The 15,274-nt window shown below is 41.4% G+C and overlaps 1 protein-coding gene across 10 annotated transcripts in view; it reads left to right on the forward strand.

The window, feature by feature from the left end:
* Positions 1–15,274, forward strand: part of LOC118538037 (transducin-like enhancer protein 4) — a 141,926-nt gene that overhangs the window by 26,289 nt on the left and 100,363 nt on the right. For 6 of the 10 annotated variants that reach the window (XM_036095832.2, XM_036095833.2, XM_036095841.2 and 3 more), the window contains exon 5: positions 9,202–9,264. The exons of the other annotated variants lie outside the window; for them this stretch is intronic. In XM_036095832.2, coding sequence (XP_035951725.1) covers positions 9,202–9,264 — 63 coding nt within the window. The remainder of the gene's footprint in view (positions 1–9,201; positions 9,265–15,274) is intronic. 10 annotated transcript variants of the gene reach the window in all.

Below are 15,274 nucleotides of genomic sequence, written 5' to 3' on the forward strand. Positions count from 1 at the left end.
TCAAGTTTGATTGGTACCGCTTTTCCTGCGCTCCTTTCCAAATATTTGTAACTAGCGCTATCGAATGGGAGGTCTGAGGTGTGCAACAGCAAAGGACCCTGTTTAACTCTGTTTAAGCCCGGTGAGGTCATCTGGTCAGGGAGTATGATACCTGTTAACAACATCTGCAAGACGCTGTGTAGAAGCTGCTCTGGGCGATGCTGCTTCCAGCCATATCTCAGCTTTTAAGTCAGTTCTTTATGTGCCCTTTATTCATCTCATCCAAATCAGACCCATGCCCTGCCCCAGGCTTCTCTCTCAGAACCCCCACTGTACCTTCTTCAGCACTTCCCGGATCTGAAATTCCTCTGCATCTACCTGTCTGCTTCTGGCTCCCTCCCCCACAAGGTGCACTCCACGACAGCCGGGACTTCTTTGTCTTGTTCGCCCCTGTGTCTCAGCACCTAAAGTAGGCCTGGCAAATAGTAGGTGCTTAATAAATATTTGTTGAATGGACAGAAAGGCAGCCATACATTTGTGGTTTTGGCTTTTTCTAAGGTACACGTTTAAATATTTAAACTGCCTGCACAGTATAATTAAAAGCAGCTTGAAATACATTTGAACAGTAGCTAGAAATACAGGAACAAAAGGGATGGTAGTAGTTTCTTATACTTTTAATTTTCTCAACCTATCTCGTAAAGTACTAAAAAAAAAAAAGAAAAAGTAGATATGAACCTGACTGTAGAGATAATGCTATTTTTCTGATTATAGAGAGGCCTCAGTCTGTGGTGTGGGACTTCTTTTTTCTTTTTAAATTTTTTAACCAGCCTGTCACAGGTGGCTTCTCTCGGCCTGTGGGAGTCACACCTATGTGAGTCATTCAGAGAGTTTGGGTGAGGAATCATTGAGTGATGGTGGACTTTTGTGTGAGATACACTGCACCAAGGACAAAAGCCACAAAACCTGTCAGGAATTAGTACATTCTATGGAAAAACATCCCCCTATAGTGAGGGTATTCAAACAGGTTTGTCAGGGATGGTAGGGAGGGGATTTGCATATTTGAATCTATGCATGGGTCCCAGCAATTTCTGGCCTTTGTTTGGAAGGGAATCCAAAGGCGTGTTCTCTGTAGGAGTCCTCTTGCTGCCACTGTGTCTATGGCTCCTGAAGCCTGGCTCTGACCACATTCTGAGTGGGGTTGGCATGTGTGAACTGCCCTGCATGTGTGATAGTTCGAGTGTGACCCGCTATGCCTCGAATTACCAGGAACTGCTCTTTTTAGTTCCTGTGCTAGCATGGACGCCAGTGCATGGCTCGGGCCCGGCCCTTCCTTGGGTTGTTAGAGTTATCTCCCAGCTTTACTCTGGAGATACCCTTGTGGAGATTTATCTTAACTCAGCATATGAGGTGTTCCCTCATTGTGCTCTCTAACAAATACCCCAGTTCTTGTGGGTGAGGTGATCAGCAGTCTGGTGTGAGTGATCTCAGGAAGGAGGTTGAGTGGCATCTCCTTTTATCATGTTTCTTAAAATACCTTTTAAAACACATGTCCTGCCAAGGTTTCAGAATGGAAGTTGTAGTCATTTACTTAGCAGTCAGGAATTGTCTAGAGTGAATTTGCATTTCCTTTTGTTGCCCACTGTGATTACTTATTATTCTTTTGGAGCAGCATGGCATCCTAAATGCCAGAAAAGATGTGCGTTGGGAAGGTAAACAAACCAAACCAGAGTACAAGCAGGTCTTCCAGGTGGATATTCCTTTACGAGTGAAGTGCTCTAACTATTCCCAAACAATTTTAGGGTGCTTGTGAAAGATTTTAGGAGATTCCTACCACCTAACTCAACTGCGGTTGCTTCTGTTCATTCAACAAATATTTTTGGGTGTCTTCTACTTACCACACAGGGGGGCGGTAGACCGAGATCTCTGCCTTCACTGAGCCTGCATTCTGTAGAACCTAGCTACTCAGGGTGCTGTCTCTAGACCCGCGGTGTCCGTGTCACTTTGGAATTTGTTAGAAGTGTAGACTGTCGGGCCCCACTTCAGGCAGAGATTTTAACAAGATTCCTGGGTGATTATTAGTACGCACATTAAAGTTTGAGAAGCACTACTCTCTGTTCATGTAAACAAAAACATGTGAGATGCTTTCAGATGATCACAAACGCCGTGGAGAAAGGACTGTACTGGGCCTGAGAATGACTGGGAGGAGTCGGAGGATGGGGAGTGGAGATGTGTGAGGTGTCCATGGGCTGAGACTGAAGAAGTGAGTAGGCAGCGAGCCTTGGGAAGATCAGGCACAGGGACCTCTCCCTCATCCTTGCATGCTTTGTACACCCCCGTTTTTTGGATGATTTTCCCCTTTTCTGCTCTAGGCCAGGTGGGGGCCCACAGATTCACTTGCCTGCTCTGCCTGGACCCTGGGAGCGTTTGGCAGAGCAGCGTGAGTTCAAGCAGAGGGGCACAACTTGGTTTTGATAGGAGCTGGCTATTTATCTAAGTGAGAAAACAGTCTAAGGGGCTGGAAGGGTATCTTGACAGTTACGACTTCAAAGACTTGAAATTTTATGTGATTGTGAGGGGGAAGGGGAAACCAATAGAGGTCTTGCTAGAATTGAAAGGACGAGAGAAAAGGAAATGCTGGGGAATGTGGATATAGACGTAGGTTTTCCGGAAAATGGAGAGAAGAAGAAAACAGACAAGGAGGTCTTAAGCCTAACGTAAGAGGATAGACTGAAAAACAGAGCATGGCTCTCAGTGTAGAGAAGGCGGTTTATTGCTTTTCTTGGAGGTGTAGGTATCCTTGATGAGAGCTTGTAAGGACCATTAGTGTTTTTATTTGTCTTACTGGTTTTATTCCAATATCCAAAGTTCCTCTGTCTTTAGGTGTTTCTTACATATAGTTTAATCACATAGATCATGATGGGAAAAATTAAGGTAGATGATCTTCACCTGCTGTGGATACAAGGAATACTTTTGCTCTCTCTACTCTTGCTAAGTATGATAATGCTTAATTGTAAATCAGCATCCCAAGGCACCTGTACACTTATGTCAGTAGGAAAGAGTAAGGTGAAAACAACTCGAGAGATTGATTGATGGATTCAGAGACCGGGAGAGAGAAAAGAGAAATCAGACAATAGCTAGCAGACCTTGCTGTGACATACTGGGCCTGAGGAAATGAACATTTGCATGGGTGTCTTAGGACTCAGAGTAATCAGGTTCTCTGACCAGCTCCACCTTGTTCCTCGAAGGCTAAAGTCAAGCTCACCAGAGAAAGTCATTTTCTTTCCCTACTCCTGACATCCCACTTTTCCCTCCCATCTTTTTTCCCCATTTTCCCTGCCACTCCCCTCTGGTGGAGCTGAGTATAATCATGATAACATTAGTTACAGTGTTTTTCAGACTTGAGAACCGAAATGATTTGACCTTGTAGGAGTAATTGGATGTCTGGCACAATGATCGTCATTCTTAACCTTGATAATGTATCACTCTCAAACATTTGGAGCTGTATTTAAACACAATAACCAGAGCCCAGAAGGTATAGTAAGGATAATAGGCATCTATCTGGGATTTCCCTTTTCCCTTAAAGACCTTATAGAAAGCTCAAGAGATGAGAGGAAAGGGCACTTTTTTCTACTCGTGGCAAAAATGCTTCAGTAAAATGCAGCTTTACCTTGGGGACGGATCGGAATAGTTTCATGAAATGTAGGTATACCGTGATACTCTTCAGGAAGGGCATTGCCCTGCGTACTCTTGCGCTAGCATCGCACACAGTAGCACCCGTATATCTTGTTAGGACAAACAAACAGTGTACTTCAGTGTATGCAGTGAACTGAACTACATACTGGGTACTTAATAGCATACTTTGCACTCTGTAAATTAGCATAGATACGAGTTCAAAACACAGCAGATTGACATTGCTTTGAGAATCATTCCTTTAGTTCAACTCCCTGGAGGAGGCGGGGGTTGGGTGGTGACTAAAAATTGGTTGAATATTGGCACTTTCATATCGTTCAAGGTAAGACTAATTGAGTACTCCTAGATAGTACCTCTTTCTTATTAGAGGAAGTGGGATGATGAGAGCTTTTAAAAGTCTTAATACTTACAAAAAGAAAAGTCTTAGTAGTTTGAATCAGTCCTTTATGGAAACTGATAAATGTTTTATCAAATTGATTCTCACAATGTTATCACTTCATTTATTGCTTTATTAAGCAGCATAAAATATTTTGTACAAATAAGTACCTGAACTAAAATAAAACATAGGCATCTGGTTTACCAGCTTACCAGCTGACAGTACCTTTGGTCTAAATCTCTATGCCTTAATTCCAGTTTGGCTTTTTTTTTTTTAATACAAAAATTAGTTTTATCCATTGTGTATGCTTATCTCTTTTGTAAAGTTGAATTTTGATAACAAGATAAAAACTTGAGTTGTCAGGTTTTTTTTTTTTTTTTTAAAGAATTTATTTATTTATTTGACAGAGAGAGACACAGCCTGAGAGGGAACACAAGCAGGGGGAGTGGGAGAGGGAGAAGCAGGCTTCCCGCGGAGCAAGGAGCCCGATGTGGGGCTCGATCCCAGGACCCCGGGATCATGACCTGAGCCGAAGGCAGACGCTTAATGACTGAGCCACCCAGGCGCCCTTGAGTTGTCAGTTTTGAGAAATAGTACTACTTGAGTATTTTTCCTTAGGTTTAGCCTGGATTTTTATTAAGTCGGAAAGAATTTCTCATTAGTCCTCTGACTTTTTAATCTAGGGGCAAGCAGGATCAGTTCCAGAATTTAGGCCATTTCTGAGAAAATTTGGAACAGATAAATGAACAAATGAAGATAATTTATTTTCTGATTGAAATAAAAAATTACAGTCTTTGGTTGTGTAGAGGTAAAAGAAGGGTGAAGGAGAGGGTTGCAGGATTTATTTGTACTTACTCCAAAAAGGATTTCAGATAGACTAAGAAGAAATTTCTCTTCACTTTTTTGAAGTGTTTTATATAATTGGTGAATGTATGTTCTTGATAAACGCTTAATAAGGTAGAGTCTCTCTTAAAAACGTTTTTGGCAAAGAAACTGCTGTAGAAAGCAAATTAATTGTGAAATGTTATTCTTCAAAAATTTTTTTCTGAAACTATAATTGTTTGTGTTTTGTTGTTGTTTGCTGGTTGGCTGCTAAAATGGTTTCCTAATAATGTTTTGTTTTTCTCTTTTATTTCAACAATACTGTGCAGTAGTGTTGCTCCTATTTTGATGAGAGACTAAAACTCCAAGAAATATTTTTTAAACCAATAATTGCTTTTGATACATTTCTTTGATTACTAAAATAAAGTTATCTGTATTTTCTCTCAAGTTTATTATGTCATAAAAATAAAATTTGTTTAATTTTTTAAGGAAATCACATAGGCGGAAATAATCTAAATAAAAATTAGATTTTTATTATATTACAACTATTTGAGGGGATGTAATTCAATTCAAGGGTAGGCTTAACCAGTTTTCTGTCTTACTTAAATGACTAATGTAATTTGTTATAAGTGATAAAGAAAATATGTATTTGATATTGTGTTCTTCAGCATTTGTTACTTTTTTAATCTAATGATTGAATTGTGGCATTCTTTTCAGTGCATGATGTTGCTTTCCCATGATGCAAGGTAGTTAAAGCATTTTCCAACAGTTCTTGAGTTGGAGTATGAAGAAAAAAAGCGATGAAAGCTTCTTCCTTATGTTTTTCTGTTCCATTACCAACTGGTCATGCCACTAGGCCACTGGCCATCTCCATTTTGGAGGTGTTAGCCTGTCAGCATTCATGTGCCAAGTGTTGAGTGCACAGCCGAGGTGTTTTCATAGAATGCCTTTTTCTAAAATATTTTGCCCAGTTTGGGGGGGGGGTGGTGGTGTGTGTGTGTGTGTGTGTGTGTGTGTAGGGATGGTCATTTATTGGTTCTTTTTACCGGAGGGTGGCATAAAGGTGGGAAATTACAGGAGGAGGAAATAGAATGGTAGTGAAATGAGGGTAGGAAAATATGTGTGAAACTTATTTTTAAATGACTGTCTTGGTGGGTAGAGGAAGACATAATCGAAATATCAAAAATTGTTAATGCTTTCGACAAACTGTGGCGGTAAAAACAAATTATTTTGTTATGTTTTGGCATGAACAATTGTCCTTTTACTGGGGCCGTTAATGCTGTTTTGGAATACCGTGGGCATCTAAAGACAATAGTCTAGCAGTGTCTGTAAAGCCTCGAATACCACAATAACATGCAGCGCCCTAACAGCAGTAGTTCAGAATCTTGGCCTGTTTAAATGGGCTATCTGTGAATGTACTTGCTCAGGGATGCATGAGCCACATCACCTATCAATTTGATTGGAAGCTACAGCGCTGGCATAGGCTGATGGATAGCAGATTAGAGCCCTGATTAACCATGTGATTCGAAGACTGGGAATATATTGTCTAAGCAAGATTCATCAGATGCAATCAGAATTTCAAGTGGTCAGATGAAATTCAAATGTGTATTGTGGCGTTTCCTCCCCTAGTGCTTTTCCTCCTAGGTTGCCTTTTTTCCCCCCTCTCTTTCCCCAAAGCTGAAAAATACTTCTTTGATGAATCTGCTCCTTACCCTAAAGCTGTCTGTCTGTTATTCATCAGAAAGCAGGTCGCAGTTCAGTGAGCAGAAGAAAAGATTTTAATAGAAGCTGTGCCAAGGGCTGTAATGCATCATTTTAGGGCCCTAATTACATTACAATGACAAATATCAATGGTGACAACAGCAATAACCTACATCCTTTAATGGCTGTGCTGGAAAAGGAGTTTGGGCCCCACGCCATTAGATTAGACTCAGTTTCAAAACATAGGCCATTAGAAGTGTGTGTCCACAGTATTATTGGCTGATCACTGAAGCCCAGTGGAAAGGCCCGTAAATAAATGATGCCTCCCTAACGCTGGGTCCTGTGGGACAAAAGAGGCAAAATTAGTTGACCATGGAAGCAGAAGTGTTTCCGAGGCAACTTGAGCTTTCAAAGTGAGGAATGACCTGCTTAATTTTATGAAATCACACACACATCCCACCCCCCTGCCGCCAATTAGCCTGACCATGAAAAATCCATTGGCATGACAACTTAAAGAAATTAAGAAGTCTTTCAAGCAAAAGGAGACCTATAAAGAAAAAGTTTGCAGGATCCTCCCCTTTTTTTCTGTTATGTGTGTTAATATACATGAATAAAATAAATCTACTTTTCTACTTTTCTACACTTACTTTTAAGAAAAATGCAGATTTTTTTTTTTTTTTCTCCAGTTGCTCAGACTTAAAATAGCCTAGGCCCAAAATTGAAGAAGGCCAAATAAATGCCTCTTGGTCTTTATTTTGCCTGACGAGCAAGTTTCCTTAGAGTAGTTTTTATTGCCTAGATTATGTAGGCAAACCTAAAGAACTCCGTTTTCTTATGTGCCCACACATTTTTAAACCCTCCTAGCAAGGGACTATTTTATTTATGTAAACAACATAATGAGGAAAATATGCTTGGCAGATGGTTCTAAGCATTAGAATCATCAGTTTGGTCTGCCCCAAAGTGTCTCATTATCTTTTATTCTCTCCCCCTCCATCTCTCCCTACAAAAAGCTCAACAGCCAAATGCCTTTGAGATGCAGTGCTCTCTGGTGAATGCTACTCGATTCTCTCGGCTCACACTGGAATCTCACCCAGAACCACTGTGCTATGTCTGTCCAGGTGGAGAGTGGTTTGGTGATTCCCACTGCAGCTTTTCATGGTGCTTTAAGCATTCTTAAAGGATAGCTAAATGCTCCATGGGGCCAGTGCGGTAAATTAAATCAGGTCAGCACAGTTGGGTCCTTCTTCACTGCTGTGTTATTGGTGCTGGGTTTTTGTCCATGCGGTTGGGAATGCAGGCTGGGAGGAAAAGCTTAGGTTTGAAACTTCCTTCATGGTGAATTTGTGTTTTCTCTTGGCTGGCAAAGTTTTTAAGGTGCTGGCATTTAAAAGATTGCATAGCCGCAAAGTCAAAAGGGTTGCTGATGAAAGAAGGAAACCTAGATTGCACAAGGAGAGTGTCGCTGTCATTCTGGTAATGACTTAGCAAGAAAAAGAGCATTTTTGTCCTCTTATAAAATGAGAAACTGACCCTGGATGGAATTTATTTTAAGAATGTCTCAGGAATAGTAATTGCTTTTACATTTTCTGCCTCTCGACACTTCTCGCCTGTCCTTCACCCCACCCATCATTTAAAATATAAGATATTTTGCGTTTATGTGTATCGGAAAACCATGTGTTTACATGTCCCATCCTGAAGTATATAAGGAGCCATCTGATAATACAAATTAAGATGAACATCAGTGAAGCTCTGGGTAGATTTTTGAAGAAAAGTTGGTGGTGGCATTTCTTTCTTTCTTTCTTTCTTTCTTTCTTTCTTTCTTTCTTTCTTTCTTTCTTTTTTTCTTTCTTTAACTTACTGTAGCATCCTATTGATAGAAAATTTCTATACTTACAAAAATTATTAGAGAATAAACTATTATCTGATGTTGCTAGGACTTGGCAGATCTCTAGTTCAAGAATAAGTAATGTTCCGAAGGTTAGTTTCCATATATATATATATACACACAAATCCCTTTCTGTTAAGTATAGGGAAATTTTTACCATGGTCTCCCTCTGCACAGTGAAAACCCTGGTGGGACCCATTTGGAAATTTTCATGATTGAAGAAAACATGCTGTTCCCTAGCAATTTGTAACTTAAGGATCTGAGTTAATCAACTTATTTGGGTTGGTTGGGTGCTCTTCTTTTGGGAGGTTGGGGACTTGAAGCAAAGGCCACAAATGTAGAAATCCAATGAGTTACTGGGAGAAACTGGGATGGTGGGAAGAATGTATCTTTACTGTCAAACTAAAAACTCAAGGCTTTATGAAAAACGGTATTAGAATGAACAAGGGTCCTGTTGAAAACTGATTTCCAGTCATGAAAATAAATTCCTTTTTATGTTGTCCTGGTGCTTGAAGGTAGACTTTTTGAGATGAATGCTGGTTAATAAATTGTGCTATTAATGTGGCACTGTTGTCACTGCCTCCTTTTAATGGGCTTGCTGATGAGAGTTTTCCTCTTCCTTAGGAAATACGCCAGCCAGAATATAAAGTGTGTTTTAATATCATCCTGTTAATATTTCGGGAATTTGTAACCAGCTGACTGTTCTCTTTATTGCTTTCCTTCCCCCCCCCCCTTTTTTTTAATGCAGGCAGAGATTGTCAAGAGGCTGAATGCGATCTGTGCACAAGTCATTCCCTTCCTGTCCCAAGAGGTAAGGCAGTTGGTTTGAGACGCTGGGCTAGAAGGTGCCATTTTAGTGGTTTTGCAGAAAAGGGATTGTGGAACTGACTCTTCGGCCTTGTCAGTCTCTTGGTGTTTGTATGGCACATTTCTAAGATACAGTGTTCACATTCCAACTTCTACACCTTATTAACATTCAGTGGAGTATAACTGTGTTCATATAATGGAACATTTTCTAATGTGTGAAGCAAAATTCAATTGTTAAAATATTTTGCTGTCATTGGACAATGTAGTGTTGCTCAGAATTATGACTGTTTTTCATAATGGCATCTAATAAGGTGGATTGAAATATTGCCCAGAAGGGTTTGTTCTACACTTTTGTCACTGGGCATTAAGAGTTGGCAGAAGACACATCCATAGAAAGTGCTTTACGTAGTAAACAAACTAATGTAACTTTTGGCTAGCTGCTTTAAAAAGTTAACTTATTACCTGTCGAAGTCCTAACACTGTGCGTGCCCTTGGAAAAAGATCCGCAGGATGGACTCTGTGGACTCGGTGCTCTGGGTACCACAGACTCCGCGCATCGCCCAGGCCCGTGCCTGTCGTGTGGCTCACCTGCTGCTGCTTGCTCACCAGCGGTGGAAGCACACACTGCAGACGCGCTCGTGTTGGAATGAGAAGGTGCATTTCTCGTGGATGGTGGCTTCCTTGTGGCTTCTGCCCCTCTTTGTTTGCTCGCTTGCTTTTGGTAGTTACAAAGTTTAGGTGACAGTGCTCAAGAGATCCTTTTTGCTTCTGGATTACTGAATCCGTCATTTGCTCAGGTAAGGTCTTCTGTGAGAAGGCAAGAAGCTAACTAATGGAGTATCTGTGTGTCTCAGCCACCGAGCTGTGTGTTGTGGGCTAGAAGGCACCGGGGCACTCTCCTCCTACTCTTTACTTCTTTAGCTGTGTTGTGGCCTTGCTTTCCAGGGGAGCTGTCCATCTGCCTGCCCACCAGTGGGCATGTGCTGATGTAAGCCTGCAGTGGGTATTTGAGCATGGGTGTGTGTTATAGATAATGGGAATTACTGTGTGAATTCTTACTTGGTTTGAACTGGGTTGGATCTCAGTAACCATGGGTACCTTTCATCAGATATATATCCCACGGAGGTGCTCATATTCACAAACCATGGACCTGACTTAACATCCTGAATTCAAAGGTTCTTCTGGACCACAAACAACAATGGAGGAGTTGTCTTTCTCGCCCTTTAGCTGTGACCACAAAACCACTACCCACTATATCCCCATTTGCCTATTTCTGCTCAGGATTTGCTGTGACTAGATTGGGTGGAGTGATGAGGGAGAGTTAAGAGGCCTGTTTGCATTTCTTCGGGAAGCTGGGCCACGCTTTGCCCAATCCAGACCAGCATGTGTTTCTTCTTAGTTGAAGTAGCTCTGCTTTATGGAGATGGAGGATGGGAAGAATGTGTATATAACCCGCAGAGCTGTAACCATGCTGAGGTGTTCTACCCCAGGTGGAGGGAAGAGTTTGAACTGTCCCTGGGGTGGTATGAGACTTGGGGCCTTTGCAGGCGTAGACCCCCTATCTATAATCAGTGGTATAGCTTATCCCCATGGCATTTTCCCAGGATCTGTGGGGTTATATGCAGAAGTGGAAGGAGGTCTTGGGGGTGTTGGTGGAGCTGATTTGCAAATAGGTTGTTTTCCCTCATGAGTTGTGTTGTTTGTGTGAGCAGGCCCAGTAGGAGGAGAATGTGTAATGGTAGTGGTGCCGAGCAAGACCGGACTGGAATGAATTGGCTAAGAAAGGAGTTGTACCCCACAGAGGAAAGCCACGGGGAGACATTTGGGACTCCTTTTCTCTGCTTGAGGCTGGGAAGACAGCATCGTGATCTCACCACTTACTGTTTATTTCCCAGATTCTTTTGACATTTCTTGGTTGAAATCCTTGATTTGTGTGTAATGAAGACCTGTGTCATGGTTTTCTAAATCCTGATTCTGTGTGTATCTTTTCTTCTGCTTACTTTGGATTTAATTGGCTCTTCTTTTTTCAGTTTCTTAAGGTGTGTGTCTATTAATGTGTGGGCCACAGACATGTTTGTTCCTGTCCCACCCAGGCCTCTCTGATGTTTTGTGTCTGAACATTGCCCACCTCGTTTCATCTTCTGGGCATTCTGTGAGCATCAGACTCCTCTCTTCTGTCCTGAGGCCAGATGGACCGTAATCTGGAGGGAGGGGAGGAGGCAGGTTATTAGAGGAAGATGAATTCTATTTCCTGTCTCTTCAGAGGCATGGAAAATCACTCTTGCATGGCTGCGAGCGTCACTCGGTGCCAGGTCTGAAGGCTCTTAATCTGATCTTTTAACACCGGCTCTGTGTGTGACAGTCTCACTGCCAAAACGGCAGCTGCGGCATTAGAATTTATTTTAAAACGTTTTTATTTAAAAATGAAATGATTGTATTTAGAAAGAAGAAAAACATTCCCTGAAGACTAGTACTAGTACATATAAGGTACAGGACAGTGGTTGGAGGAATTTTTTTTTGGAATTTGACAGGAACGAGAGGTAAATTCACATACTTTTAGAAGCCCGTTGTTAATTTAGCCCCCATGCTCAGTAATGTACCTGCTTAATATTGCTTGTGGTTAGTATACCACATTTTCTAAAATTTAAAAAATACACGTGTAATACTGAATGACAACTATTAAATAAATATAGTTTTAAGTGCCACACTTTTTTGGGAAATAAGTTGTGTAATTGTAGTTCAAAAGTACTTAAAGTATGTCTGTGTATTGCAGGAAACAATCACAGGAAAAATATTTTCCTGGTAGATTTCACAAAAACATTTTTTAGAATTATAGCCAATATATATTTTAATGATGTGCTTGTTGTACTCATATATGACTACTTCTGAAGTCCCAGGCATTAGGCAAAGATAACTTTTGTCATTAAAGTGAGTATCACACATAGTTCTTCTTCTTCTTCCCTTTTTTTTTTTAAGGGGGGAGTTAAGGCACGCAAATGGGAGGGGGAGGGGCAGAGGGAGAGAGAGAATCTTAAGCAGGCTCCACACTCTGTGCGGTGCCTGACGCAGGACTCGATCTCGCGACCCTGAGATCATGACCTGAGCTGAAATCAGTAGGGGGATGCTTAACTGACTGAGCCACCCCGGCATCCCTCACATACAGTTCTAAAAATTTTATAGGATCCCTAATACCAGAATTTAAAGAAGCCTCATGAGTGAGTCCTCACCTGTCTGAAGCTGTTTTTTTTTCCTCCCACTTTTGACTTTTAGGAATGGGTAAGACTGATCTATATTCTGTTGCCCTCAAGTTTCTCCTTTAAAAGGCAAATCTCAACGTAGTAAGTGGGAAGTTCTTCTCTCTCCTGCTTTGGGTCTCCTTTGCAGGAGAGGAGCTATAAATAATCAACTCCCCGTTGGCAGTTCCATAAGCAAGAGATGCCAGAATGATGACAGTTGGATCTGGGTCGAGTCCTGGCCTCTCTGTTACAAATTACATGGCTTACTCTAGCCAAGTAAAGCTGGGTGACCTTTTTAGCAAGTGGTTCGCCTCTGTAAGCCTCAGTCTCCTCATCTGTACATGAGGCTAGTTACAGCATGCGATGCATACTGGGATCACACGCGTGCCGTGTGGCACACGGTGAGCCCTTCCTGCGGTTGGGTCCTGCCAGGGCCTGCTGCGGCAGTCGGAGCAAGGCTCTGAGTTTCCTTTTTGAGAAGACCTGGGACCAGCCCTCCCTCCCCTTTTTACTCATTGCCTTTGAAAGAATGAATTGCTTATCTTCCTCTCCTATGTCCTTATAGAGGACAAAAGCGTAAATTAAAACTCAAGTCAGGGCTGTGAACTAGCTAAAAATCTCAGTGAGGCATATTTGGTAGCCCCAACGGTGATTCTCTTCTAGCTCCAAAAATTAATTTTCCAGTTTAGCAACCACCTGTCTCTCCCCAACCAGCAAGCAAATACCCAGACGGTGACAGCCCTTCAAGGTGTTCAATCTATAGAGCTGGCCTCCGAAGGAGCAGTGGTTTGGGATGTGGTCTGTATTTTGCCCACGAAGCTATCTAGACAAACAAACTTCTCAATCCAGTTGGGGACTGGATCTTTTCCAAATATCTGGTTGCTTAGCTGAAATTAGTTTTGTTTTTACACGTAGTGTATGAATGGACTCTCTTTTTTCATCAGGGATTTCAGGATATATCTTGTAGACCCTTAGACCTTACGGGGCCTCAGCAAAATTGAAGGATGCTACTAAGTACTGACTTATCTCCTGTACCCCCCACCCCCACCCCCCAACCCCTGTTTCTTGTTTCTTGAGTTACTTAAGTGGAGGCAGAACTGCTTTATGGTTGCTGGGGGAGCCCTGTGGACTCATCCTCTCAGAGCCGAGGGGGAATGATGGCAGAACCCCCAGCTTTGAGGCCTGGGCTTACCAGTCAGCAGCTGTTTCTTCCTTGTATGTGAAAATATTGATTTCATAGGAAATTTAAATCATTCTTTTGATCACATTTAATAATAGTCCTCTGGTCATTAGAAATTTTAGGGTGTAAAAGGGAAATTAAGAGTGAAATTTTTAAGCCTTTTATTTTTATTCTTGTATTTACCTAGGGAAAAGAGAGTATTCCAACTTGAATGTGGTACACATTTAATTTTAACTCAAAACTTGGTTTTTATTACCCTGTTAGCCTATCTAATGAGTAGAACCAAATAGTATTTTCCTCTAGAATTCTGCAGATTGTTTGGGTGCTTTCCGTTGCATTTAAATAGTAGAAAATAGTACACAAGTACATCATGGTGGTAATACGTGTTGATTTAAATTCTCCAATTCCAATAGCAAGAACAGCTATGATACCTGACTTTCTATTTTTGACGTGCCATAAATTTGGTCTTTTTCATTTGATGGAAAACAAACCCCTTTTATGATAGGAGATATGAGTGTATCTCAGATGCTGTGTTTTTTGGTACCTGGGTTAATATGGTACTGAATTGCTCTGAACCACATTTTGCATGTATAGAATAATTGTAAAATGGAAGTTGAAAAATGTGATCAGTCACTTTCATATTGTGCCTCAGGGAGGAAATGAACAAAATACAGTGGTTACATGCACTGGTGGCAGTGTTCTCGCCTCATAATGGCACCCGGTTAACTCGTCTTATTGCTTGTTAACTTTGTAAGGAACCAATGGCTTGTGATAACATGGTTTGATGGAGGTGAGCTTGGCTGAAATCACCAGAGATCCCCTGATAAGTATGCGATGACACCCGCAAGACCATCTTCAGATATCGTTCATTAAATGCCAGCAGCCTTCACAGGACACCTCTGCGTTCCAGTCAGGGCCGTTCTGTCCGTGCTGGTAATCTGTTACGACAGTGCCGTATACCCAAGGAATGTCCTGAAGTGACTAATACACCTAGATTGGGGCTTTAATGGATTTTGTCCCGTTTTCGGATTCTCACATTGGACAGCCTTTCATTTAAAATCTGTTTTTTTCCTCACAATACTGAATGAGGCATCAAGGATCATAATCCTGTCCCGTGTTCCTCAGTTTGGCCAATTGACTTGTTCTTTGTGACTGTGCGTTTTAGTGACAGTTGCATTTTTGGTAAGATCCTTATGGTGGCATTATGGCCTGCTTACCCTCAGCAAGTAAATGATTCTCAGGAGGGAGAACTTCTCTGCGGGTTTCAGTGTAGGCCTCCTTTCAGAGGCAGTATTTGCCAACCCTTACCTATATGTGTCGAAAAAATTACGGTGCTTTTGAGAAAGCTGCTCATTTCTTTGACTTTCAGTTAGGTGATGATTGGATTATAACTGGAGCTAAGCTTTAAAATACTTTAAGTAGAGCTTATAATGTCTAATACGGTAGCCATAGCCATGTGTGGCTATTTAGATTTAAATTAAAATTAATCAAAGTTAAGTAAGGTTACAAATTAAGTTTCCCAGTCACATTAGCCTCATTTCAGGTGCTCAGTATCCACATATATGTGGCTAGTGGCCACCAGATTATCAGCACAGATT

This window comes from Halichoerus grypus, chromosome 14, assembly GCF_964656455.1.
Source record: "Halichoerus grypus chromosome 14, mHalGry1.hap1.1, whole genome shotgun sequence".
Lineage (NCBI taxonomy): Eukaryota > Metazoa > Chordata > Mammalia > Carnivora > Phocidae > Halichoerus > Halichoerus grypus.